Source organism: Rhopilema esculentum, chromosome 13 (genome assembly GCF_057945365.1).
Source record: "Rhopilema esculentum isolate cy_ngs chromosome 13, ASM5794536v1, whole genome shotgun sequence".
Lineage (NCBI taxonomy): Eukaryota > Metazoa > Cnidaria > Scyphozoa > Rhizostomeae > Rhizostomatidae > Rhopilema > Rhopilema esculentum.
The window spans coordinates 7687798-7712404 of NC_142827.1; the positions used below are offsets into that span (position 1 = coordinate 7687798).

General features: G+C 36.7%; 1 protein-coding gene across 1 annotated transcript in view; it reads left to right on the forward strand.

Moving 5' to 3' along the window:
- The window catches only part of LOC135691534 (E3 ubiquitin-protein ligase SMURF2), a 39387-nt gene that overhangs the window by 10321 nt on the left and 4459 nt on the right, over positions 1 to 24607 (forward strand). The window contains exons 4-19 of the mRNA XM_065209403.2: positions 2257 to 2390; positions 5530 to 5595; positions 6173 to 6275; positions 7824 to 7907; positions 8414 to 8916; positions 9229 to 9304; positions 10854 to 10935; positions 12041 to 12085; positions 12243 to 12346; positions 13689 to 13803; positions 14487 to 14535; positions 15048 to 15177; positions 16064 to 16201; positions 18356 to 18476; positions 19391 to 19495; positions 24075 to 24171. Of these exons, the coding sequence (XP_065065475.1) occupies positions 2257 to 2390; positions 5530 to 5595; positions 6173 to 6275; positions 7824 to 7907; positions 8414 to 8916; positions 9229 to 9304; positions 10854 to 10935; positions 12041 to 12085; positions 12243 to 12346; positions 13689 to 13803; positions 14487 to 14535; positions 15048 to 15177; positions 16064 to 16201; positions 18356 to 18476; positions 19391 to 19495; positions 24075 to 24171 (1952 nt within the window). The remainder of the gene's footprint in view (positions 1 to 2256; positions 2391 to 5529; positions 5596 to 6172; positions 6276 to 7823; positions 7908 to 8413; positions 8917 to 9228; positions 9305 to 10853; positions 10936 to 12040; positions 12086 to 12242; positions 12347 to 13688; positions 13804 to 14486; positions 14536 to 15047; positions 15178 to 16063; positions 16202 to 18355; positions 18477 to 19390; positions 19496 to 24074; positions 24172 to 24607) is intronic.

The following is a 24607-nucleotide window of genomic DNA, read 5'->3' on the forward strand; positions in this document are numbered from 1 at the left end:
ATATCATGCAAATCACAGGGAAGAAACATACTTCCTAGCCTCTTTTGTAGCAAACCAACATACTGTTAAATTTGACTTCAGAATTAGGTGTTAGTGTTTCAAGGCTTTGGCAAACTTAGTGCCACCGGCAGGCAAGAAAAAGTAGGATGTATGGGGTTATCCACGGATCAGTCACATCTTGCGTATATCTTCGCAGTTCAACGGGCAAAGCCATCTTGCTGGAAGTGTTTTCGTGAGTACTAGGGCAGGTGATACGAATATGGCGGAGACTGTTATTCGTGTAGTAAATTGATCACCAGCCAAGCGTGTTCATCAGTTCTGGGCAGCATTGTTCGGCAAAATGTTGTTTTCAATTAAAGCGCAGACAATTGTCTAGAAGACCATTTGCAAAGACTTCCTCCGAAGTCAAGCCACAAGTAGAGACGTATGCACGGAAGCACACACGGGCGCCACATTGGATAGCGCACCGAAGGTGTTGCCTGTTTGTTATCAATAGGCTATCTTTGTATGAAAATTTCAGTAAATTTTGGGGGCAGGTGTTTTCAATTTCAATGCTTTCATAAAACATCGAGATTTCAGTGTATTTACAATTATAGCCTCCAATTTTTTTTCTAAAAAATTATAATTTCAAGAAAATGAGTCAACTTTTTTCGTTAATGTTTTTGGCGATGGCAAGATTCTTTACTGCAAGACTACCAGAGCTATTCAAAATGTAATTTTAGCTAATCTAAAAGGCTGAGTCGCAACTGTTCCGCTTCGCTCGGCAATAGCCTAGTTCTTCCTTTAGTCTCAAACGAAACCTCCGGACGACCCCTGTTTATGTGTCTGGTGTTAGTTGTAACTTCACGTAGCTTCATGCGAGATTTCAGGAACACAAACATGTCGATATCAAGGATACACGCTTTTTATAAGAATTAAGCCCCTATAAGCGTTTTAAGGCTCAAAATCGCTGAAATTTAAAAATATTTTGAGAATAATGCAATTTTTGTTTTCAACTTACTTTGACAGTTGCTTAGACTAATAATTGTCCAGGCATTGATCAACGAAAAGACTGAATTTCTATTAAATTAACATTTTTTGACAATAGATTGACAATAACATATATTTATTATAACATATTTTTATAGCACGTTATATTTGAATTAGCTGTTAAAAAAATAAACCGGTGAAAAAGAGAAGGACTTCTAAAAATAACTTTTTCTGGCGACTACACTCATTTTTTTTGTAAGAAACTGGCTATAAGAAACGAGTACTGGACAGTCAGAAAAAATTAAGAAACTTCAGTACTCGAAGCAAAAAAAATTAAGAAACTATTAAATCGTGATAAAATTGAGAACAACGAAATTTTATAAAATCCAAAAACATGATTGCCATGATGGCCTAGAAATTAAGACACGAGGGATAAAATATACTTCCCAAGTCTAAATACAGCGTTAGAACGTAAGCGAATTTCTTGACGTGAAAAAAGGCCACGAACATTTCATAACATCATTCATGACATCATAATTAAGAAACTCTTAAGAAACAGTGAGTATTTAAATTTCCAGAACATTAAGAAACTGGAGTACTCAACATCGACCTTTGTTTCTTATAAAAAAAATGATTGTAGATGACATCGTTGTGGCAATACAACTTTTATAAATAAACCCGCATTAGCTTTTATTCTTTGTTATTAAATGGCTTTTACCTTTTCGTTTACCGAATTTTCCCGGCAGTTGTTTTATGGCAGACATTCAGTATGAAGCGAACCAATGAGAAACACATTGGTTTAAAATCTAAAGCAAAGGAAAATATTTTTCAGTAGAAAATGATTACATATCACGCGTAGAAGTAACAACTTTATTAGATTTTGAAAAACCTGTTAGACCGATTTTGGACACCTGTTAGAACAAGTGCACTTTATAACATGTTTTTTCAAAGTCATTTCTCTGATGCAAGTTCTGGCACATTTTGCCTTGTAATAAAGTGCACTTGTTTTTCGTATATCTGAAATTAAAATGTATTAGTTGTGCCATTTAGACATCTGAATCTCTTCTGTATTTTTTATCTTACGCACAATCTTGCTAAAACTCTGCAAAATTGTGTGTTAAACTCGTTAATAGTTTAGATTGTGATGCAGCATCGTCCAAAGAAAATATATTAAAATTGTGGATGTTTCATTTAAATCTAGATGAAGATTTGTAAAGGACAGCCCTTTCTTCTCTCAATTTCATTGCTATTGTAGATGTTTTTTTAATCAATATCTCTTGATTTTAGATTTGTGAGTAAAAACGACTCCATCACTGTTAGCATATGGAATCAGAAGAAAGTTCATAAAAGACAAGGCGCAGGTTTCCTCGGCTGCGTAAGACTGACGTCTCAAGCAATACTGCGTTTGAAAGATACAGGATGTAAGTGTAACTTGTGACTTGCATTTGCATGCATTAAAACTCGTTAAGTGCGATCCATGAAAAGGACACATGAATATTGTTTCAAAAGCGAGTCTTGCAGATAAACCCCAAGGCTTCCTGACGATATTCGAAACTTTGATGCGCTTCAAAAACTATTGAGAAAACCTCTACATAGGTTTTGTGCAAGGCCTCGACGGACAGGAGCTGAGTTTGGGTCGAAAATGTCCCTATTGCTTGTACATAATCACAGATGACGTAATCTGAGGGGAGTCAGATATCTGTTTCCTAGTTTTTGATTGACAGTGAGGTTTCATATCTTATAAAAGCTGTCTAGACATTTTGTGGTGACACTATCACAAGGTTCCGATCACCACACCTAAAACACACCTCTATACTTTTTGTTTTTGCATTATGGTTCAAGGGCTTGGTATGTAGAAATGGCCAACAAAACTAAGGTCCCAAAGTGCAGAAGTGACTGGAGTTCGTGCATTAATCCTTAAGCCAGTTCTGCTTAATAAATCAGTGTTTAACGTGGTACCCGTTTTATCATTTATGATCTTCACCTCGCCGAAAAACATCTCCAGTGTCTTTGTTTAGGACTCTAAACGCGGCCAGATTCAATTTGCAGAAACGGGCAAATTCTTAAACCCCATTTATTTGTCTTTCAGATTTCAGCATGAGCCCCTTTTCCTGTTGATATCGTCTTTTGTGTTAGTTGAAAAGGTTCTATTAACAAGATGAATTAGGCCATTTGATATTAGCATCATACAAGGAGGTTACAGAAATGTGAACATAATTTGTTTTTATCTGCTTGTTTATCCTACGTGGATGCTAAAAGAAAGTAGCTCAATTCTTACAGCATTCAACGTACAACAATTTAATCTCATTAGATTGCACCCTGAGTTGTCGTTTTTACAGCGTCGATCACGTTCCCATTGATTCACCCTTTAGGGTGCAAGGACATCAGGTATTAGAATGATTTGATGATCTTTCCAAAAAGCCACGTACGGCTGGCCAATATCAAATAAGCTTCATTTATGCCGATCAGCACCAAGCTCTTGCAAATTTAAGATACTAAAAGTTTATCAACTTGAACCATAAGTATTTCAGGAGGATATTTCTCTGAAAAAACGATCCTCTAGATTGGGTAAAAATGAATCCAGAGGGAAGATATTTGGTGCGTCACGCTGTTCGAGATACGTCTAGCCGTGGGGTTTTTGTAAAGGCAGGCAAAAGATATTAACAGGGTACTTCTTATGAATGACTGCTATTCGCTGCAGCTGCTTTTAGGAGTAATGTCGATAGAAAATCTTCAGCTCGGAAGCTAGGATTTTTATCCTTGATTAATATGCGTCCTGAATCTTCGCATATGTTCAGCAAGCTGGTTTTTTCTGTACTAGCGCTTGAAGGAAGAAATGAATGGGAGCCACAACTCGAATACCTGAAGGATCCCGGTAACCAAATGCGTGACCCATGACGCTTATTATTTTTGCAGATGTGTCTTTTGATTTTAGGCATTGTTGCTTGTGTTCATCGCCGTGTAATATCACAGATGATCTGGTAATCCAACCATTATTGCCAAGGAATATAACAATTAAGTAGGCCCTTCCATAAAAGACTTTCTGAGTTCGGTTTCTTGCTTTTCTATGAACGACCTTCTAACCGCAGTTTTGGAGTCAATTATGCTTTCATGTTTTTAATAACTTTGAAATTCTGTAGTTTGCCAATTAAGTTGTAGCTCTAAGGGCTTCAAGGTCTCGCAGCGGCAGCCCAAAGTTTAAGTTGTTGCCAACACGATTGAAAGGTGAAAAAAATTTAAGAAACCTTACCACTGGTCAGCCACAACCTCAAGAAGCTGCTTGAATAAGATTCGTTTGAAGATGGGCTGTAACATTTTCTTTCTTTAGACGATCAGGTGCCTGTTTCTAATTCATTTGACAAAAATAGTAAAAAAAGACCTCCTTGCAACTAATTAGGTGTTTCTGTTGCTTTTTTATGGTGACTCAAAATTGGCAGTTTCGTGGGCGCAACCACTCTTTTTAGCGTCGCCTAGAGGACTGTGCCTTGGCTCAATTCTATCAGAACCAGGAAATCCCATTAAAAGTGGGGAACCAGAATGTTTAGTTTGACGAAGGTGGCCATCTCGATTTAAACTGAAGGAATGAAGGATTTAAACAATATGCCAAAGTTGCAGTTCAGGGTTTCGATTAAGGCCGCCACCATGGATAACGACAAGAAGAATTTTCCTAATTTGATGTTCTAAGAGGGCACGTGCCATTCACCCCCCCCCCCCCCCCCACTCCTCCAACCCCGATCACAACGTCACTGTACTGGTTTGATTTGTACCGACAATCTTCTTCAGGTCTCTGCAATCTTTTATTTTCTTTTTTCAATTTTCTTTATCGTGCAATTATGATTCCAAATATCTCTTAATATCATTCTACATATGGCTCCAATTATGTCGAATGTTTAAAAAAGTGAAGTTAATTAGAAGTTGGATTAGGAACACCATGGAGTTTTAGTTTAATTATCTTCTCGAGTGGTCATTTTAGATTTGTGGTTTTTCCCTTGATGCATTGCGAGTCGTGTTTCTCTTATCTCCATGGCACCCGAACGGCCTTATCCTGGATTAAACTTTATCTTAAGCTAAATACAGTAACTGCAAATTATTTTGTCGAATTTTTTAACAAAACTTGCCGGGTTTTAGGAAGGGCTCTTAGTTTCCAGGTTCATTTAAAGTGCAAGAAATTGTTTATTGTGAGCTTCAAAATCTGAACTCCTTGGTTATGTTTTTGTAAGTTGCTTATGTTTGTGACAAAATATCCCCCGTTTCTGCATTTAAAGAGCATGCCCAGGAACAGGAGAACTATTCGGCGCATGTTCTTGTATATTATGTACGGGGGATTGCTCACTCTTTTAAACAATTACTGTTGCTTGTTTTCGCAATAATATTATTCGGTACTGTGCGGTGATTGAAAATAAAACCAATCAAATCCTCAAGAATTTTTATTAAATTTAAAACCAGTTATTTTGATATTTTTAATGCAGAGTTGTTTTGATTAAACTTGAATGTTGGTCAGACAGTACTTCCTCTTTTGTAGCCAGGGGTAGTGTTTTTATCATATCACATTTTTTCTAGACCAACGACTAGAACTGAACAACATCTCCCCATACGTTCAGGATTATGTACGTGGACAAATAGTTGGTGAGCCATTAATATTATTCCTAAAAGGCTTGATTTTGTTTGATACTAAACGTCTATAGCCCTATGCAATAGGCTTCTGTAGCCGGTTTCTTTGGCAGCCAACTTCCATGTGATGCAGTCGTATGGTCACACATATTAAATATATCCATGTTCTATCATCATAGAAAATCAATATTCTGACTTTTTGCGTAGAAAAAAAATTGCGTAGGTTTTCTCTCGACCTGCACCTCTCAAACGTGGCGTCTTCAATTTTTTTTGGTGCCGAAATCTTATTTTCTAATTCCAGCATACAGAGTAAAGGATGTCTCACCCATGAAGAAATTGTAGCTCTGAAGGCTTACCGAACAATTAGATAAATTAATTTTGTACTGGGTCGCCTGGCATTTAAGGACGATGTTTTGGCATCTGCACCTGAAGTGCGAGGCTGTCAGCGAACCCGAAATCCTTTAAGATACCTGTGCTAGTTCACATCTGCTCGTCCAAAATCTCCGAAAAATATTAACACGCTTTTTCTGAATAAATACCTTTTCCATAATATATGCATGACGCCCAGCCTAACCAATTATCTTTTTTTTAGTGAGCATCGAGACAAAAGGAGGAACCAATGCGATTGTTGACTCTCGAGGTATTGTGACATCAACACCAGCTGTGTGCACCGATATCTTTGAGCTCCCCCCAGGGTAAGATTTTCTCTAAATAGGATAGTTAGTTGCAAGGTGACGTTATTTGTTGCAAGCAATGCAACTTATGATTTCACCCTTTGGCGCTGTTTATTCTCCTCCCTTAACCTTTTTCTCTTGATTTTTTCATAGTTATGCATAAGAGCCCTCGAATTTGTATTGCTAGCTTGTTATCTCAATGTTATTAAAGACATGATCATCACCGCCGACTGATGTCATCACTGCCACCTGTCGTCATTACGGCAAACTGTCATCATCGCCGCCAAACTGTCATCATCGCCGCCAAACTGTCATCATCGCCGCCTGTTTTCATTACTCCCGCCGTCGTCACTTTATCTTCACTTATTATTATTATTATTACTGTTATTATTGTTAATTAATTCTTCGATTAAAGCTGGCAAATAAAATATAGCTTAAAATGCCTGTTAAAGCCAATTATTTATAAAATATTGTATTACTATTACCGGAGGCCCACTATTAACTCTTCACCGCGAGATTTGTAATCATAAAGCAATTTGCCCAGTTGCTTAATAATTATTTAGTTGTTACAGTTTCATCCTTCACCCACAAATGGACTCTTTGTTAAGATTACCTTTTGCTCCTTTGCCATTACGTTCGTGAACCTAAGAGAAAAGCCTGTTCTTGAATAGATGCCGTTTTTGCGCAAGTTCGGTAATTTCTCCACTGCGCAGACATGCAGCCTTAATAAGTTACAGTTAAGGTAATCTCGATCTTTGATCGATATCAGGCGGTTATGCAGAGTCTTACCATACTTGAACAATTGAATAATTGTCATTAAAGTGATGGTTTAACCACAGCTTGCTGCAAAGCCCTGGGTTTGTTTAAAGACTTTCCGTCTTGGTTTCTCACTGTCGACATCGAAAGATTCGATCTTTTCGTGGGTAAAAATTTATTAAGAGTTTTCAGTGCGACCACCTTTGAATATTTTTTGATTGTCGAGAGCTCCACACATTGTAAGAAAGTTCGCTCAAGCAGACCGCTAGACTTCGCTTGCAGTTGCCTTACACCCAGAGCCAATATTGAGCTACTAGTCATGGCAATTGTAATTTGTTTAGGGCACATCAATTTTCGACGTCTGCTGTCTGATAACATCGTTATTTCTAAAATTAAGCCTTCTATGAATCCTATGAGAAAATACTTAAAATATAGCGATTTTCCATAAGTAATATCTTGTCATCTGTTACGCTTCTCAGAGAAACAGTTTGTATGTTTCATTGATAAAATTTATCTCCGCATGCTTTTCTAAAGAAATCATGGACTCGTAGACGATGCAGGCTCGGGTTAGGCTCTCTTCTCTTCTGGATCAGCTTAAAAGACTCACCCTCCTCCCACCCCCCAGAGCCAACTAGCTACCTATATGCATGTAAAGGCCAACTAAACCTCTGATGTTAAAACTCGCGTATTTGTAACCTAAACTATAAAACTGATTTATCTCACATTACTGGTTAACAATTTTTTCACCATTCATAATATTCTCATTGATTATCATCGCCCCAGCTGATTTGTAGCATACATGTCTCTTGATAGATGGGAGGAGCGTACTACCCCAAATGGACGCATCCAGTATGTTAATCACGTTACCAGGACCGTTCAGTGGGAAAGACCCACAAGGTAATTTCCTTAATGTGTTATTTTTCTGTAATTATTTGGTTTCTTTTCGCCGTTTTAGGCCATTGTTATGTTTTTCGCAGTTCTTTCTCGTGGTTGCTTGGTTACAAACTCGATCATTACATCCGTATAACACTCATTTATTGAAATTTATCTTATCTTTAGGATCATTTCCCGCCTTCTCAGCAACTATGTTTACACTATAGTAACCAGTTAAATAGTTTTTATCTTCTTCCACGAGCCTTGTAGCTATATCTAATAGTAAAAAAACCTTGATGAAAGCCAGTACCTTAACGAAATAAAGTTTACTATGTTCTTAAGCCGCCTCTTCCTCCTCCTTTCAGCGTTTTTTTATTCGATGATCGAAAAACTGATATCTGTGTTCCATGGCTGCAGTTTACAATCATTCATTGTTTCCTGGACTCTAGGCTGCTCCTTAACGCCACTTGTTTCGTTATACGGGTAGATCTTTTTAATTCGACAATCTTATTTCTTGACATCCATTATAGGTCTGCTTACGACTATCACGTATCTCGAGCAGAAAATGGCGTCATCGTCCAACGTTCGGGAACAAATTTATCGTCATCACTTTCGAATTCACCTCCGTCATCAATTAGCTCGTCACCGGGATCCTCATCTGCTTCGTCCTCTCGCCTTACAACTGAATCGAGTTCGTCCGGCGAGGATCCGATCACGAACCGACTGAGAGAGCGTCGAGATAGGCGAGAGCGTCGGCAATCAGCTCGCCACGAGAGCTTCATGAATAGGACTTTGATTCACGGAGCCCAGGCTCCTGAAAACTTTGACCGTAAAACGACACCACAAGGACAGGTGTATTTTGTAAATAGAATCACTGGTCATACCACTTGGCATGATCCCCACATGCCTAGGGACACAAGTTTTCTGACCGAGCAAGAACTTGGTTCTTTACCCGATGGCTGGGAAATCAGGCATACGGCAACTGGTAGGGTGTATTATGTAGACCATAACACACGGACCACCCAGTTTACAGGTGAGGGCACACAAATTCCCTACTCCTGCTTAGCCTCTATTGCCAAATTTTGCACACATTTCGTCAAAACGCTTGTTGAAAAGGCGCTTCATGCATCGGTAGGAATTGATCGAGTATATTTGTAGGCAGCTTCCAGGATGAATGCCAATAAAATAGTTGTTTTTACTTGTTCTAATATGATAATTTTTCTTATATTGGTACCTTTTTCTTATATTGGTACCTTCTAAGTTTCTTATAACTCAGAAGCTGAAGACTTTTATGAATTTAGCTTTTTATGCGACTTTTTCGTGAACATTGCCTTTTTCTCGCTAGATCCAAGACTTTCGCAACTTAGACAGCTTCGCTCAGATTCAAGTAGAAAGACGTCGTCGCTAGTTAGCTCGCCCAAGTAAGTTTGAATATGTTTTGTTTGATCTCCATATTGAGGCATCGATGGATAGGGGTTTTCTCCTCTACAAAAAGTACGAGTTAGTCTATGAACACTTAGACACCAACAAGAATCGCTTTGCCTGCTTAATCTTTATATTTCGAACAGAGTAAATGAATGGCTCAGTGTTTGAAGACACGTACTACAGATCCAATATTTTTGGGATTCGTGCCAGCTGTCACTAAGTTCAGGAATTGGCATTAGAAGGTTGGGTCACATTGAAAGAAATGACCTGCTACTGCTCGATAAACAGAGCTTCTCTGTGTTCTATAGGCTACCTTTGAACTTTAAGGTAGATACAAATACAAATACGTACATTCTACTACTCCTAGCAAATTCTACTGCTCCTATCACTGCTTCGCTATATGTGGATGCTATTGATGTTTTATTTAGGACAGTCTTTCAAAATCTTTACCGATTTTCTAAGCAAGATGCGATTAAAGAAAAGAATAGGGCACAAATGCTGTTTGCGCATATATATAGATATATAGAAATGACAACCAAGTCCTTATATAACGATGCCTTTTTACATTTTTAACTTCGACTGCTTTTGGCGACTTTAGCATTGTTATCCTTTATTTTACCATGTGAATGAAATTTCATCACACTGAGAACTTTTAAATAATATTCGCCACACAATTCGCGTTTCTTAAAGAGATTGTTTTGAAAACACGAGCTTTTCCAGTTTTGATTTCATGAAATTTTCTATTCGTACCGTCGCTCCTCCTGCTAAACTCACAATGTCTGCGGCAGGCTGTTTTGGATTCTGAGAGTCTTAAGTCGAATAAATATGGCGTCTTTGGAAGTTCTGTCTCCTTTAGTCCGATCGACGTAAACCATATACCATTAAAGACAATATTTCGATGTGACCAACAGATAAAGCAGCGTTGTTCTTCTCATCGAAGCAGGAGCATCACAGCTAACTGTGCTATAATTCCATCCATGGCGACATGGCCGTTCAGTTCTTCTATGCAAAATGCAAGTTTCTTTGCGTCGTAAGCCGCTCTTGCTGTGAAGCAGATGTTGTCATAGCTGCTTTTCACAAGAACCGTTTGTTTGTATTTTTCCAGCAGACTCACTGTCGCCACAAAAAGAAATTAATGTGATGCTTGTCCCAACAATACTGTTTTGCGCTTACAAGGAAAAGACGAGTTTCTCTTGAAAATTAAAATATATCCCAAGAGCCTGAAAGTTAATTACGACAGTTTCTTCTCCACAGATTCTTTTGCTATATTTTAGTGTGCTTTCTATTTTGAGTTGCAGATATAAAAGAGTTTTCGCATATTTTGAAATTCAGATATTTATGTAGTCTTGTTTACGTTTCTAGTCTTTTTTCAACGTTTTTGCATTACTCCAAGAGAGAAAGGGCTTGTCATCATTAGCTTGCCCAGAGCGTGAAGTAGTCATAAAATTTTTATAAAGAGTCTGATACTTTCATGTGGCTTAATTATTCTTTAAAATGGTTTTAAATTCAATTGAGTTAAAATTTCCGATCTTCATCTTTTTTCAGAGAAGAGTTACCAAAGTACAAAAGAGATTTAATGCAGAAAGTCAAAACGCTGAGGTCGGAATTATCATCGTTACGTCAGATGGTCAGTATGCCGTTTAATTTCTTACTGATTCCATCAATGTAATAGCTTGCGTGCTGTACATTGTTATAGAATAAAACTAGGAATTTAAGTAAAATGTACTATGAAAAATTGAAAAAATTATCAACATTTATAAAAGAAAGACGTTAATTTTAATTTCGTAAATTTTTCATAGTACAATTTACCTGAATTCCTAGTTTTATTTTACTTTCTTACTGCGCGATATACTTTCCCTTTTCTACTAATTGTTTACGTTTTATTGAACTCGGAGTCGCTAGGGAAGCTTACAATTTTGACTAGGCCAATAGCATGTTGATGTTTTTATCGAAAGAACCGTTGATTTCTAAACGAAAGTGTTCGTGAAGCTAAGTAGTATAGAATTGGCCGGTTTATTTAAGGAACTGTGAAACAATTTTTTTGGAAGTGATAAAATAACACAGTGTATCGTTTGGAAATGATGGGTTTTAGTTATTTAGATTGAACGTACCAACAACTCTATTTATCCTGGAATATTAGTAATGGTTAGAGTCTGCCTCTGGATTTCCTCGATCTCCTTTCCCTTTTCCATGCTTCATACACTAGTTTAGATAACAAAGGAAAGAAAAGTGATTTTTCTAAACCCCCCTCCCCTCCATTGCTAGTCGGAAACATTTTTGAGGCTCAGAAACCCACCGTGTGGTATATCACACTATAAAATTCAAACATGTACTCGATTTTGCAATAGGAAGTTATTTTTGAAGTGTAGAAGTGCCAAGGAGCTACTATGCATGTGAAATTTTATTGAAATTTTGTTTGTGAATTCATTACATGAGGTAGCACAAACGTATTGTAAAAAGAGTCTGGTGCCCATTAGCTTTACACATGACAAATCTAAATCTATAGCTTTTCTTTTACCCATTCATCTCCTAAGGTTATTTTTATTAGCATTCGGCAATCAAGACTTTCTAATTTCATTGTTTTTTCTTCTTACCTGGCAAACTTTGTCAGGAATTCGCTTTATTTAATCAAACAAATTGGTATTATTTTATCTACTTTATAAAACTAGAAACATCAATATGACGGTTTATAGAAAAAAATAGAATAATTAATTTTTTCTTTTCAATCCCAGTCCGGTCATGCAAGGGTGGAAGTTTCAAGAGAGGATGTTTTCGAGGTAACTATGATCAGGATCTATTTTCTTTAGATTGTTAGAATTTGGTTCTTTAAGTGTTTGTGAAAACCCAAGGTTTGTTATTTTTATTGATTCTGTTGTGTCATCATAAACAGCAGTTGTTTTTCCGGGGGACTGATGCTTTTTTTATCTGCCTAAGGAATCTTATAGAGCTGTCATGAGAATGAAAGCAAGGGATTTCAGGAAACGTTTGATGGTGAAATTCAAAGGAGAGGATGGTTTGGATTACGGGGGCATCGCAAGGTATCTATGTTCGTCACTGCCTTGTGTTTTGTACGTAATGCTTGCCACTGTTTACCTTGCGAAAAAACCTCTATATTTTTGTTGCATTGCAGCTAAGTAAAATTTGCTATTTCTTATGTATTCACTGTACGGTATCCCCTCCTTGCAATTTTTGTTTTCGTTTTAGCCACGATATTCAATTATGCATTAAAACAGTCCTTAAGTTGATAAGTCATATAATACTGTTCTTTTGAAGAGTAATCTCGCGGCTAGATCTTCTTTATAAATATGTACCAAGCATTCCGTAAAGTGAATTCACTTGCTTGCTGCTTAAATCCCAGTTGCTTTATGGGGATAATACTTTTGTTTGTCGTGGATTCTATTGAAGCAGATCAATGCGAGTAAAGTATTCCATTCAATTCTACACTGCTTGCTAAAAATTGCCAAGTGTTTTTCTTCGTGCCCAACTTATGTGGCCTAACAGAACAGCTAGATCGATTAGGAGCCATGCCGCATCAGTAACGGCAGATTTCAAAAATATTCCTAGCCCTCTCTGGATAAGAAGTACGATTGTTCTGTCCTAGTTTCGACTCGGAGTCATGCATGACGAGGAAAGATAGTGGATGGTAACTTATAGTCAGAAAATAAATTTAAATAACATAACAAAAATAACAAAGGAAAGTTTCAAGTCTTGAAAAGGTCATCCTTGGGTCCCCTACCCCTCTTGAAATGAATTCTGGAAACGTCCTATTATTGGAAGGTTTTTTCATCTTATTTGGCCGCACACCATGATCACTGGGGTGCTCCGAATCGCACAAACATTTAACACCGTCTTTTATGTACTGAAGCATAGTTTTCTCGACCGCTACCTCTGATAGAGAGAGGCGACGGGCAGTAGATGGGTAGCATGCAAAGACCATTAAACTAGCACAAGTGTTTTGATATACCTTAATAGATGTTTTGTCCTGAGTCGACCCATTTGAATCGAACGATATAACATCCGTATACGGAGTCGGTTTCCTGTTTATGTAACTTTGCGTATTTTATTGCTTCCCATAATGCATCAACTGAGAAAAAAACAGCAAACCATATTAACCTCTACGTCATGCTATTACAATTTATATTTGCATAGGATAATTCGGTAGCCAGTGACGTCCTATTTCAAAGAACTTTTGTTTTATATTATGACTAGAACTTTATTTTATGTTTCATTCTTAATTGGTACTTCAAAGTGGCCTAAATTCCCAATTTACTGCTTCAAGTAGCTAGATTTATATAAGCTTTCAGATAAATTACTCTTGATTATGAATAAATGAATTTCTTTAAACTTTCTTCTAATCCACCTAATCAAAATTCTTTTTAGGGAATGGCTGTTTTTATTATCGCACGAAATGTTTAATCCGTATTATGGACTTTTCCAATATTCCAAAGACACTCAGTATACACTAGAAATTAATCCGGATTCGGGCGTTAATCCGGTAAGCATTCGGTTTTATATTTCTTTCTTGGGAAAGGAGTTGCACCTATTTGGAAATTTATTCTGGTTTTTGATAAATATTTCTATTGGATTTGGATGCATTTTGAAGCCTGTGCGCTGGAGATGGGTGCAGCTATGATTGGCCATTGCTCGTCATATTAGCCTTGTCTTTACCTTTGTTTACATATAGAATAGTTATTGTTTTTTAAATCCTTAAAGATATTCACCAGAAATTTAAAACGTAATTTCCACAATACCTGTGATAGATTAACGTACGTATCCTTCTCTTTTTGCATAATTCTGATTTTTTACTTATGAAACTAAAGCTCAGGATTGATCAGAACTCTGCTTCTTAATTTCTTTTTTATTTTAAGGCTAAAAGTTTCCTTATAAACCAAATGCTAAAAAGCTGCCTTTTAGAAACTCAAAAACGTAGCTTAAGAAAGCATGGAACTAACATGACAAAGTATTCTTCAATATATATTGCAAGAGATCCTTCCAGCTACTATCTGTTGAACCAGAAATAGGTTATCAGTTGAACCATTAGTTAAAATTATCAAGTGAACCTTTCAGTCTTAAGTCTCATTGGTCTTGCTCGTCTAGTTTGATAAGAAAGCCACAAACCTTTCACTTTCTCTTTTCTTTTTCTCAACTGATAAATTCAATTATTTCGTTGCATTGCAGGATCATTTATCATATTTCCATTTTGTGGGCAGAATCGTCGGCATTGCAGGTTAGTGACTGCTTTATTGGTACTTTGTTTATCGGTGCATGTGATGAGTTTTAATAAACAGAGACAGGGTTGCATTTAACTCTTTAAGTAAGTCCTCATCTTGAACAAATTAAGAGCTCAAGTCTCCAATTTTAAGTTTGAAAATAATCCTTTACCAGATGTTAAGAATATTTACAATAAATTTGCTCATGAATTTTTTTGGTGTCTTATTGAATCGAGCTGCTGCCTCGTAGCCACTTAACTTTTATGGACCAACCATCTTTAAAGTCAATATATAACCAAATTAGACTTAAAAATGTGAGATGTTTGGTTATAGTTATATGCTTAAATAGTAATTGTGGCAAATATAAGTTGGCCTTTTCAACACATTTTCAATGAGATCGATATGAGCTGCTTTTTGAATAGGTTTCCACAGGAAATTTTTCGGCAGCAGAATGTTCAGTTCAACACTTGCAGTTATTTATAATATCTTTTTGTAAACAACTTGCAGTAATTGAAATTTTCTTTTTCAGTTTTTCATGGTCACTATTTAGATGGTGGCTTCACGATGCCATTTTACAAGCAGATGCTGTCGAAACCTTATGAGCTTATTGATCTAGAAAGTGTAGACCCAGAGCTTCATCGAAGTCTAGAATGGATGCTGTAAGTACTTAAAGCTGGATTGCTTCCTTTCTCAATTTAAGCCCTGGTTGTAAGACCGCAACGAGCCAAGCATTAGTTAGAGATTTGTTTTAGGTCACCAAGCCAACACACAGGTCTCAGGTCTCAGGTCTTTGGTCTCAGGTCTTAATCAAAAGCGCTGTAACAAAATTGACAGCCCCATGTTCACTGTCTGGGCCATTGAAGCATTTAAGTGCCATTTTCTTTCGTTAGAAACAAGTGTATAGCAAGCCAGTGGATCTTCTTTTGGATAATGATAGCAAGCTAATAATAACAACCAATCGATGTATCGTAGGAATAGCTATACGATCTTAAATGCCTGCCAAAAGCCTAAACGTTCGCATATCTTCAGCAGCATGTCTTTCTTTCACAAAAACAGTGCTAAATATCAACAGTTTTCAGACTTTAGTAAATCCATCCAATGTAGCTCCGTTTGATACTTGAAAACCTTTCCAATTGTAACCTTTCCATTTGTGAAATAGGGTTTTCAACTTACATTCTTTTGGGAGGATGGGACTAAATTTCTGTTTTCTGCAGCAGAAAACCTGTAATTTTGCTTGATCGTTTGTTGACTAAAGTGTGTTTCAAGGCCTTTGGCACGAATAGTATTTGTTGTACAGGGAACTTAGGTGACAATATATCCTCTTTATAACCTAACCTTCTGTTGCAAGCTGTTTTGGGCAGTCCTGCTGGTCACTCCTTGTTTTAACTTAAGAGCTGAAATTAGGGTTATGCAAGGAATCCGTTAATCTCATGTCTTGTTTGTCCTGTTTGACAAATAACCACAAAACGTTCATTTTCGTATCATATGAACTTTATATATATTGTTGGCATTTTGATTCGTTTAATATTGAACCTCGTTTTACAGGGATAATGACATAACGAACATAATTTATCAATCCTTTGCGGTCGAGAAAAGTTCTTTTGGCACTTTGAATTCATTTGAGCTGAAACCAGATGGCAAAGACATCCCTGTCACTGAAGAAAACAAGAAAGAATACGTGCAGTAGGTGTTTTTATATTAAGCTCAATCATTCACTTTATGCTGGCACTAGAACGAACTATGGTGGGAGATTTGGTGAGCTCTGACTTGGCTCTGACTTGACTCTGACTTGACTCTGACTTGACTCTGACTTGGCTCTGACTTGGCTCTGACTTGACTCTAACTTGACTCTGACTTGACTCTGACTTGGCTCTGACTTGGCTCTGACTTGACTCTGACTTGACTCTAACTTGGCTCTGACTTGGCTCTGACTTGGCTCTGACTTGGCCCTGACTTAACTAGTCCACAATAGTAGTTTGCATTGGGTAGTTGGGATAGGGGTTTTGTAAACGGTATGAATTTGCTAATTAAAAATCTGTTGGTACTGATCAAACTAGTCCAATGTTATTTCTAAAAATTCGATACTAAACCCAACACGATAGCTAGAAAGGAACGTTCTGACATTTAAACTTTTGGAGGTGCCCCTCTTTGCGATTGTTTTTGGTTATTTCCCTTTTGCTCAGGTTTTCCTGTTTCATTTTTTTTCGGCCTCTTCTGGTGTCTCCACAAAATAATTCAGATACATTATTTGTAAAAGTTTGTATTTTTCTATTTTCTGCAACACTGCATTGGCTCGGTTTTGCCCTACCATTTCTGTCGTTTTTGGTCACTGACTAGAAGATCCTAAAATATTGATTTTACAGATAGTTAACCCGGGAAACTATTGATTTAAATGAGCTATAAACCGTGTTAATTTGACACTTCACAAATTGTCAAGTCGCATTTCGTGAAAGTTACTCTCACTTTAAAGCCAAAATTTTACACCAGAAACCACTTTGATTGAGTTCATCGTTATTTAACGATTTTTTTCTTCGTCAAATGCAACACCCTATTAATAAATTTCTAAAAAAAGCTCAAAACCGTTAAAGTACTATTAAAATCACGACGGTTTGTTTTGTTTGTACTGGTGCATTCAGCTGTTTTGCCAGACATCCAGGTGATATTGTAGTTAAATCTATTTTTGTGACCGCAACACAGTTTATGTTCTTAGATACCTATGCTTTGCTTATGTTTGTCGGCAGTTTGAAATGCCTAATATCAATTGGAATCCCATTAACCAAATGGTGGCATTACGCAAATCCCCTTTGGCTTTACCGCCAGCCTAAACATCCATTCATTTTGATTACATCTGAAATGCTATCCAGCACGCTTCCATTGTTCTGGACCTGTCTTGTTTTTGTTATTCTTAAAATGCTTTCGCGTGCTTCTCATTCCAACTGTTGCCATGTTCCCGTACTTTATTACTTTGAGAAACAAAATGATTTTTGATTCAGGAATATTAATTGTCGTGATGGGCAATTAGTCATTCTTAGAATCATTTGTGACAATGCAGTTTGCGGTCAGACAGCCACAGTTCTTTTTAATAGCAGAGACTCGCCTGAAACTGGTCTGCTCATTTAAAAGATCTCCTCGACAATGGCCCAGTTAATTCCCAGTCATAGTGTCCTTCAAAAATGTTTAAAAGATCTCCTTCAAAAAGTTTTCAAGCGAATTTCTGCTGATAAAATCAATCGACGTTTTTGCGGCCAATCAGACCGGCAAAAAAGTTGTTATACAACCAGATATTTTTGGCAAAACATCGGCATCATGTTTGTCACCAATTTTTTTGGCAAATCTCTCGCTTTTTTGCAAATTTGATACAAAAATTTTAAGAAAATTCTTTCCCTTGGCCAGCTGTAACTAAGCATAGCCTTTCATAGCTCATAAATTTCATCTCACAGCTCATATGAAAATTTTCAAGTTCAGGTCAACTTTTTGCTCAAATTTGTCCAAATCAAAATATTATAAGGCTTTGATTTTACCAATTTTACCTCCTACAATTAAGAATTGTAAATTTCGGATTCGAAGACAATAAATCCTTTAGTGAAAAATGGTAGCAGGAAGTATCTTGCAGAAAGTCAACTTAGTAGCTTCAGGAAGAGAATAGCTTCCGATTCATATTTTTACATTCGAAGGATTTCTTTTTTGGAACCTTTTTCAATTCGCGTATTCCCTGCTCGTATGTATTTCCCCTGGTCCAAGTATATTAACCGTACGAAATCTTCCCGAATAAAGCAGTATTTATTCTATGATTCTGTTTATGTGGAAGCTGCATTTTAATTTCTATTTACTTTTAAGGCTTTTTGTCAACTGGAGGCTAAGACATGGCATTGAGCCACAGTTTTCTGCATTCCTGAAAGGTTTCAACGAAATCGTACCTCAGCATCTTCTCAAAGTCTTTGACGAGAGAGAGCTTGAGGTATTTATTCTGAATACGTTCTTATACTTAGTTAATAGTAATCAGAAGAAGCATTTACTGTTTTGAAATCTTTGAATCTTATCCAGTTTTGCTTAAATGCACGTTTTCGTTCAATCTGTTAAATTTTATTAATGCTAAAAATGTAAAATCTTTGCATGTAGAATAATGAAACGATAGGGAAAGAAGTTTTCTGATAAAAGTAGAAATTATAATTTTAATCAAAATTTTCATTTGAATGTTTTTTTCTATATATCCATTGAAACCTTCTCATCCGAGCCTCGTAGGGATGTATCCCTCGTTCTGACCAGCGCTTGGAGATATCTGTTATTAACAATCTCCCTTTAAAATATATTTTACTGTATTCGACTGTTGTCAATACAAACAGCTATTTGTACGAGAGTAAGTTATATGGTCTTGCCTTTCTTTCGAATACATTTACTACTGCTCGCAAACAATACACCATTTCGACTTACGGCCTCATTTTGAAAAAATTTTTTGTACAAAATTTTTTACCTCAGATTCGGATTGACAGCAATAATTTTAGTCTACGTTAGTGTAAGTTTTCATTATGATATTGCTCACGATATTGATTTTATGACGACATAAAGATAAAAACTTTTTAAGGAATTTGACCGTGATTGGCGACTAGGGGGGTAAAGTTTTCCCTAAAAAACGATTTTTGCGGTCAAATCCCTTACAAGTTTTCAAACTTCATTTCTCAGTAAAATCTAAAATACAAGCTCAAACAATATGAAAAATGGTATCCCGCCTAAAATTATGACGATAAAACCAAATCTGAGCTTAAAAAAGTCGTATAATTAAGTTTTGAGAAATTCCCAAAACGAGGTCGTAAGTCGAATTGGTGTACTTCTTTTTTGGTTTTTTCCTTTCACGTTGAACTATTATCCTTTCAGCTCTTAATATGTGGATTGGGTAAAATCGATCTGAATGACTGGAAAACACATACAAGGCTGAAGCACTGTACAGTTGACCATCCCGTTATCAAGTGGTTTTGGAAGGTGAGTGCATCAACTCTTTCTTAAGCAGCGCCTTCGTTGCGGTAGCTAAGACATCATGGGTCACAACCACTGATCTCTATAAAAGACTGGATCGAGCTTTTGCCGTTTCAGACTGAGGCCAATGTTGCTTGTCCGCGTGGGACCCACCGTAGAGTGTGGGCCTACCTAAGATTACAAATAACCATGTCCAAGTTAAGTTATTGGATAAATTTAGTTTGAAAAAAAACCAGAATTGTAACATTAGAAATTTCCCAACGTTCGATGTGATCAAAGACGTTAATTGTCGTGCTATACGCTGCGTCCAATGGCCCTAACAGTCGATGCGCTGTATGTTTTGCTTTACTGAAAAGCTGGTCAATTGGAGATAGAGGTAGGTAGTTTGTGAAAAGTACTGTTTGACATTGGGTACCCCGTTTAACACTCAGATCGGTTCCTTTCGGTGTTTCGCGGTGAACGGTGGGTCCCACAATTCTAGCGCCTAATCAAGTTTGGCCGGCCTCGGTTCTCATGTGGGTCAAACAATAAGAAGCTCGATCCAGTCTTTTATAGTGATCAGTGGTCACAACCAGCTAATTATTGAGGTAGCTGTGCAGCTTTAACTGGACGCGCTTTTATAGTTTAGCGGATTCTATGCAAATTGACCTCTCCGGTTTGAGGAATAATTGCCAACCTACTAGTTGCCAACCTACTAGTTGCCACATTCTTAAGCAATCAGAGAAAAATGGTTAACAAGTTCTTGATTTCATTTGCATTTTTGCCAAATGCTAAATTTTTCAGCAATCTACATACGTCATTTAATAAACAATATAATAACATTCAATGATACAACGAGTAAGAAGTTCCAGTCAGTAGTATGTTAATTGTCTTTTTTGGCCTAAAATATTTTTTCACCTTGATTGACTCAAAAACAATTTTTCCACTTCATTTCAAACTAATATTAAGGAACGAAAGAGTTTCAGACATGGTGTAAATTTCATTAAAATGTAACCTAACGTTCCTCGTTACTAAATTTTCCCTTGTTAATATTGGCTGGATTTTGCTTTGCAATCTTACCAGGAGGAGCAAGTAGACTTTTGCAAGCATCACTCAACTGGGGTTTACATGTTGCAAGCACCACTTATATTCAATTACAAATTACTTTAGTTCTTTTTAATAAGAGTAGGTTCAACAAGTTTTACATGCTTCACCTCCAATGCAAAATTTCGCGATTCTCTGTTATTTTGCTACCATTAGAGCTTATTCTTTTTCCCTGTGGCCTTAAAGTTTTCTTTTTGGGATGTCTCTGGAAAATCTCTTGTTTCAGTGACCTCTCTTAAATTAGATTTTCAAAATTTATTAAAACATTGACGTCCTGAAGATACGAAAATATTTTCATTTTCACAGTTGCATTTTTAAGTCATTGACTTAGGCTGTACAGATCATACTCCTTTTGAGCTTAGCATCTTGTGTTTTCTCGCCCATGCTTACTAGAAAAGCGAGCAAATTTGTAAGCCGTGGCCTTGTCATAGATCTAGCGCCGCCCACTTTCTGTATCTGCTATGAAAAAGGTTCCATCTTCTTAGACATGCTTTGTGCCAACAAAATAGATAAGACCCTTATTATTTAATCTGTCGTGTTATTCGTCTGGAGCGCTGTTGAAATGTGATTATGTTGACCATAATCTATTATAATTGCAACTGAAAAGCTGTGCCAATCCGGTAAAGACGACATCCTCTAGCGTCGCTGTTTTTAAGAAACTTGTTTTGTTTTATTAACTGGAATAGCCCAATGCTGAATTTCCAATTATATCTGCTTGCACAGTTGCACAGTCGGATTCTATACGCTTATAAGCATACGTTTTACCTGGTCAAAATATGTTAGGTACAAAGTTTATCGTGGAGGGTATGACTCATTCTATGATAATTGCAAGCTGCACACCCTTATCATCCAAATATCTTCTGTTCTTTAAACCCTCCCGTTTCATCTTTCAGAATTTTTACTCAAATCTCCTCGAAATTCTAGATTATTCCCCGGCAGGCTAGCTGAAGATAGAGAATGAGGGTTGTTTTGTTTGCCAAAATCTTATGATGTATTAAAATGTATAAAATAACGCTGTTCGTGTCATTTCCTACATCAAATCTTAGCAAAAAGCAAAAATTTCATTCATTCGGAGCGATTAACCAGGAACAGTTAAATTGTTACAGCTTGTTGTAAGAGGATTACTGCCATCGATCATCAACATAGTCCGTCGAAGGTTTTTTCCACTGTAGAATATGAATTGGTCTGCATGTATCAGCTGCAAGAGAGAATTTTGGGTTATTCGCGACCTCTCGTCTAGAACATGGTTTCAAAGCTCGTAAATCCAGGCGCCATTTTGAAGACCGTAGATGCTAATTGTAATTAATTTGTGGTTTAGGAAGCCATTTTCGGTGTTTTATTCGCAGTTAAGTAGCCGATTATTTGCTGCTGTCCTGTTTTGATGGAGCGACTCAATTCCATGTCTGTTACTTAGTCACCTTTGTCATCTTTTTTAAAATTCGTGTCGGAGAATCTTTCAGTAAAGTTTAAAATTATAAACGTTGAATTTGCAGAAAAGGTTGGGAAAATTTTAAGTTTAATCTATAGCCTAAACATTGACGGCTGTCACTGGTGCTTAATTATCATTTAGTTTTGGGAGACACAATTAACTGCACCGATCGATGTTGGGACATTAACGATGACCTTCCTCCTTTTTTTAAAACTGTGGTTGTAATGAAAATCAATTTATGGCAACTGCAAAATTACAGCTTGATGTTAAGCAGACAGCTAGATTCTGAGTTCTGCAGTTTCTCGATGCTGCAGTTATTTTGTGTGCTCGTTGTTTATTTAGAGTGTTTTAATTTAATGGTGTTTGTGTAACAACTTGGGTCCTATGTGTAAGATTTCGTGCTAGGGAACGCTTTTGTTTTTATTCAAGTGTCTTTTTATTTTACACGAAAGATAAGACTTCTTGTGAAGCTTTTGTGATGATTCGAGGAATTTTATTTGCTTTGCTTCTAAAGTTTTATGCCAACCAGACAACAACACTGATGAACAATCATAAAATTTGTGGTTTTGCAGGGTGGTTTTGAAACTGTTTTGCCTCGAGTTCTGAATTTTCGCATTTTATCTGAATGTCCAGTATTGGTTTCTAATATCAAGTTTCTTATATGAAAATTACTGTATTTTTCATTCCCTTGCCTTGCTTTCTCTTCCATTTCCTTCCCTTCTCTTCCCTTGCGATATTTGTCGAAAGTAGCTGCTTGTTTTTTCGATATAGTCGTTCATTTAATAGACCGAAAATTAATTAAAAGCCCAATTTATGCAAAACTACTAACAGCCCGTTTTATTCCTTCGATTCCATGTCTCAAGTACAAGTTGGTTGGCGACAGATTTTCTGTTGATTGTCTTTCAGCTAATTGTACGAAGAATTTCTGTTGCTTTGTGATAATCTTTCTTGATGAGGCAAGCGGTGTTTTCTTGTGATAACAGTTCATAGACATGTGCACACTTCCCAGCCGCGAGCACTTAAAATTTTCTTAAGTATTTTATCCACAATTTGAGCCTCGTCACCTGTCTTTAGTCTGTCATTTCAAAGAAAACAGACAGTTAAATTTTGTTATAGTCTCCTTTCAGTTCAGACTGGAATCAGAGAGACAGCATGCTTTCAGTTTTACAAATTTCCACGATTGTTGTCAAATTTTTTCTTCAAATAACCAGCGGATTTTGCGATATTTCACGATAAAGACTGTTTCTCTGGCGCCATCTTGTGTTATGCATGATATCGATACGGGATAACCGATTGCTTCTGTCTATGCGATTGATTAAATTAAGCACTTTATAAGCGCGTGTGGTGTTCGTTTTGAATGCCTCACGCCAGCTCTTCTGAAAATGCATGCATGATAGACCTAATCTTGTTAATATGCGAACGTTACTTCTGTCTTTTCTCTGTAATTGAAATGAGCAAATGCCAAGAAAAAATATACCTGGCTTTCTGAATGTTCAACCTGTAAATAGTTTGACAGTGTTGACTCATAATGACTCAGATCTTTGATTAAGGTTGCTTTTACTCATTAAATCGTTGCAAAGATTATCCCTGACAACAGATTGTCGTAATTTTTCGGTGAAGTGACATTTACGGTCTATAAACTTTGAAATTCTTCTGCAAAAAAAGTTTTTATTGGCAACGACAATATTACTTGATAATAGATAGTATCATTTCGTAGCGACTTCGGTACTTGATGTTCTGAGGAGTGTCAGACGAAAAAGCTTTTAGTTGATATGTTGTAAGATGTTTGCTTTTTTCAAAGCCATTTTCAAGTTCTATACCGCCAAAAAAGTGGAGTGGATGTTATGATGTTTAGCAGCCATTTTAATATTATCTCTGGTTTTCTTGCAAATAATGTCTGTCGGTTTAAGGAACGTGATCAAGTTGTATTCAGTATTTAAAATAACACAGCACATGTTTCCGCCGTAAAATGCATAGGATATAGATGTTTAAAGCGTTTTACAGCGTCAGTGATCTTTGAATATGACTTCGTTATGCGAATATAGCGTTAAGATATAAGTGTTGTTTTTGCAGGTTGTTGATTCATACGACGAAGAGAAAAGAGCTCGTCTATTACAGTTCGTCACAGGGTCATCCAGGGTTCCTGTTCAAGGATTCAAAGCTTTGCAGGGTATGTGATAGCTCATACATTACTGCCCACTTTTCTTCATAACCTCTAGACATGTATTCTCTCATATTTTTATTTTATTTTATCGACCATTCCTCTGACTGCTCGTGACATTCAATTTTTGCCCAGTGCTCAGGTTGGTCGGGTCAGGAGATGATTTCTTTAGTTTGCTCCGTTCTTGAAAGTAAATGAAATTTCAAAGAAATGCTCTTTCATTTCTCTGTCTCTGTTCTCGAACATTATTGGATTCTTCCTCTATTACATTCTTCCCCTCACCTTTTTCTTCTCTTCTTTTTCTTCGTTCCTTCCTTGTTTCTTTCCTTCTGCTGTTTTTTCCCTTTCTTTTCATTTTCTCCAATTAATTTCTTCCTTTTCAGTGTATAAGATTTATAATAAACCTAAGTCGAGCTTAAGTGCTACGTTTATGCTTGAAATTTCG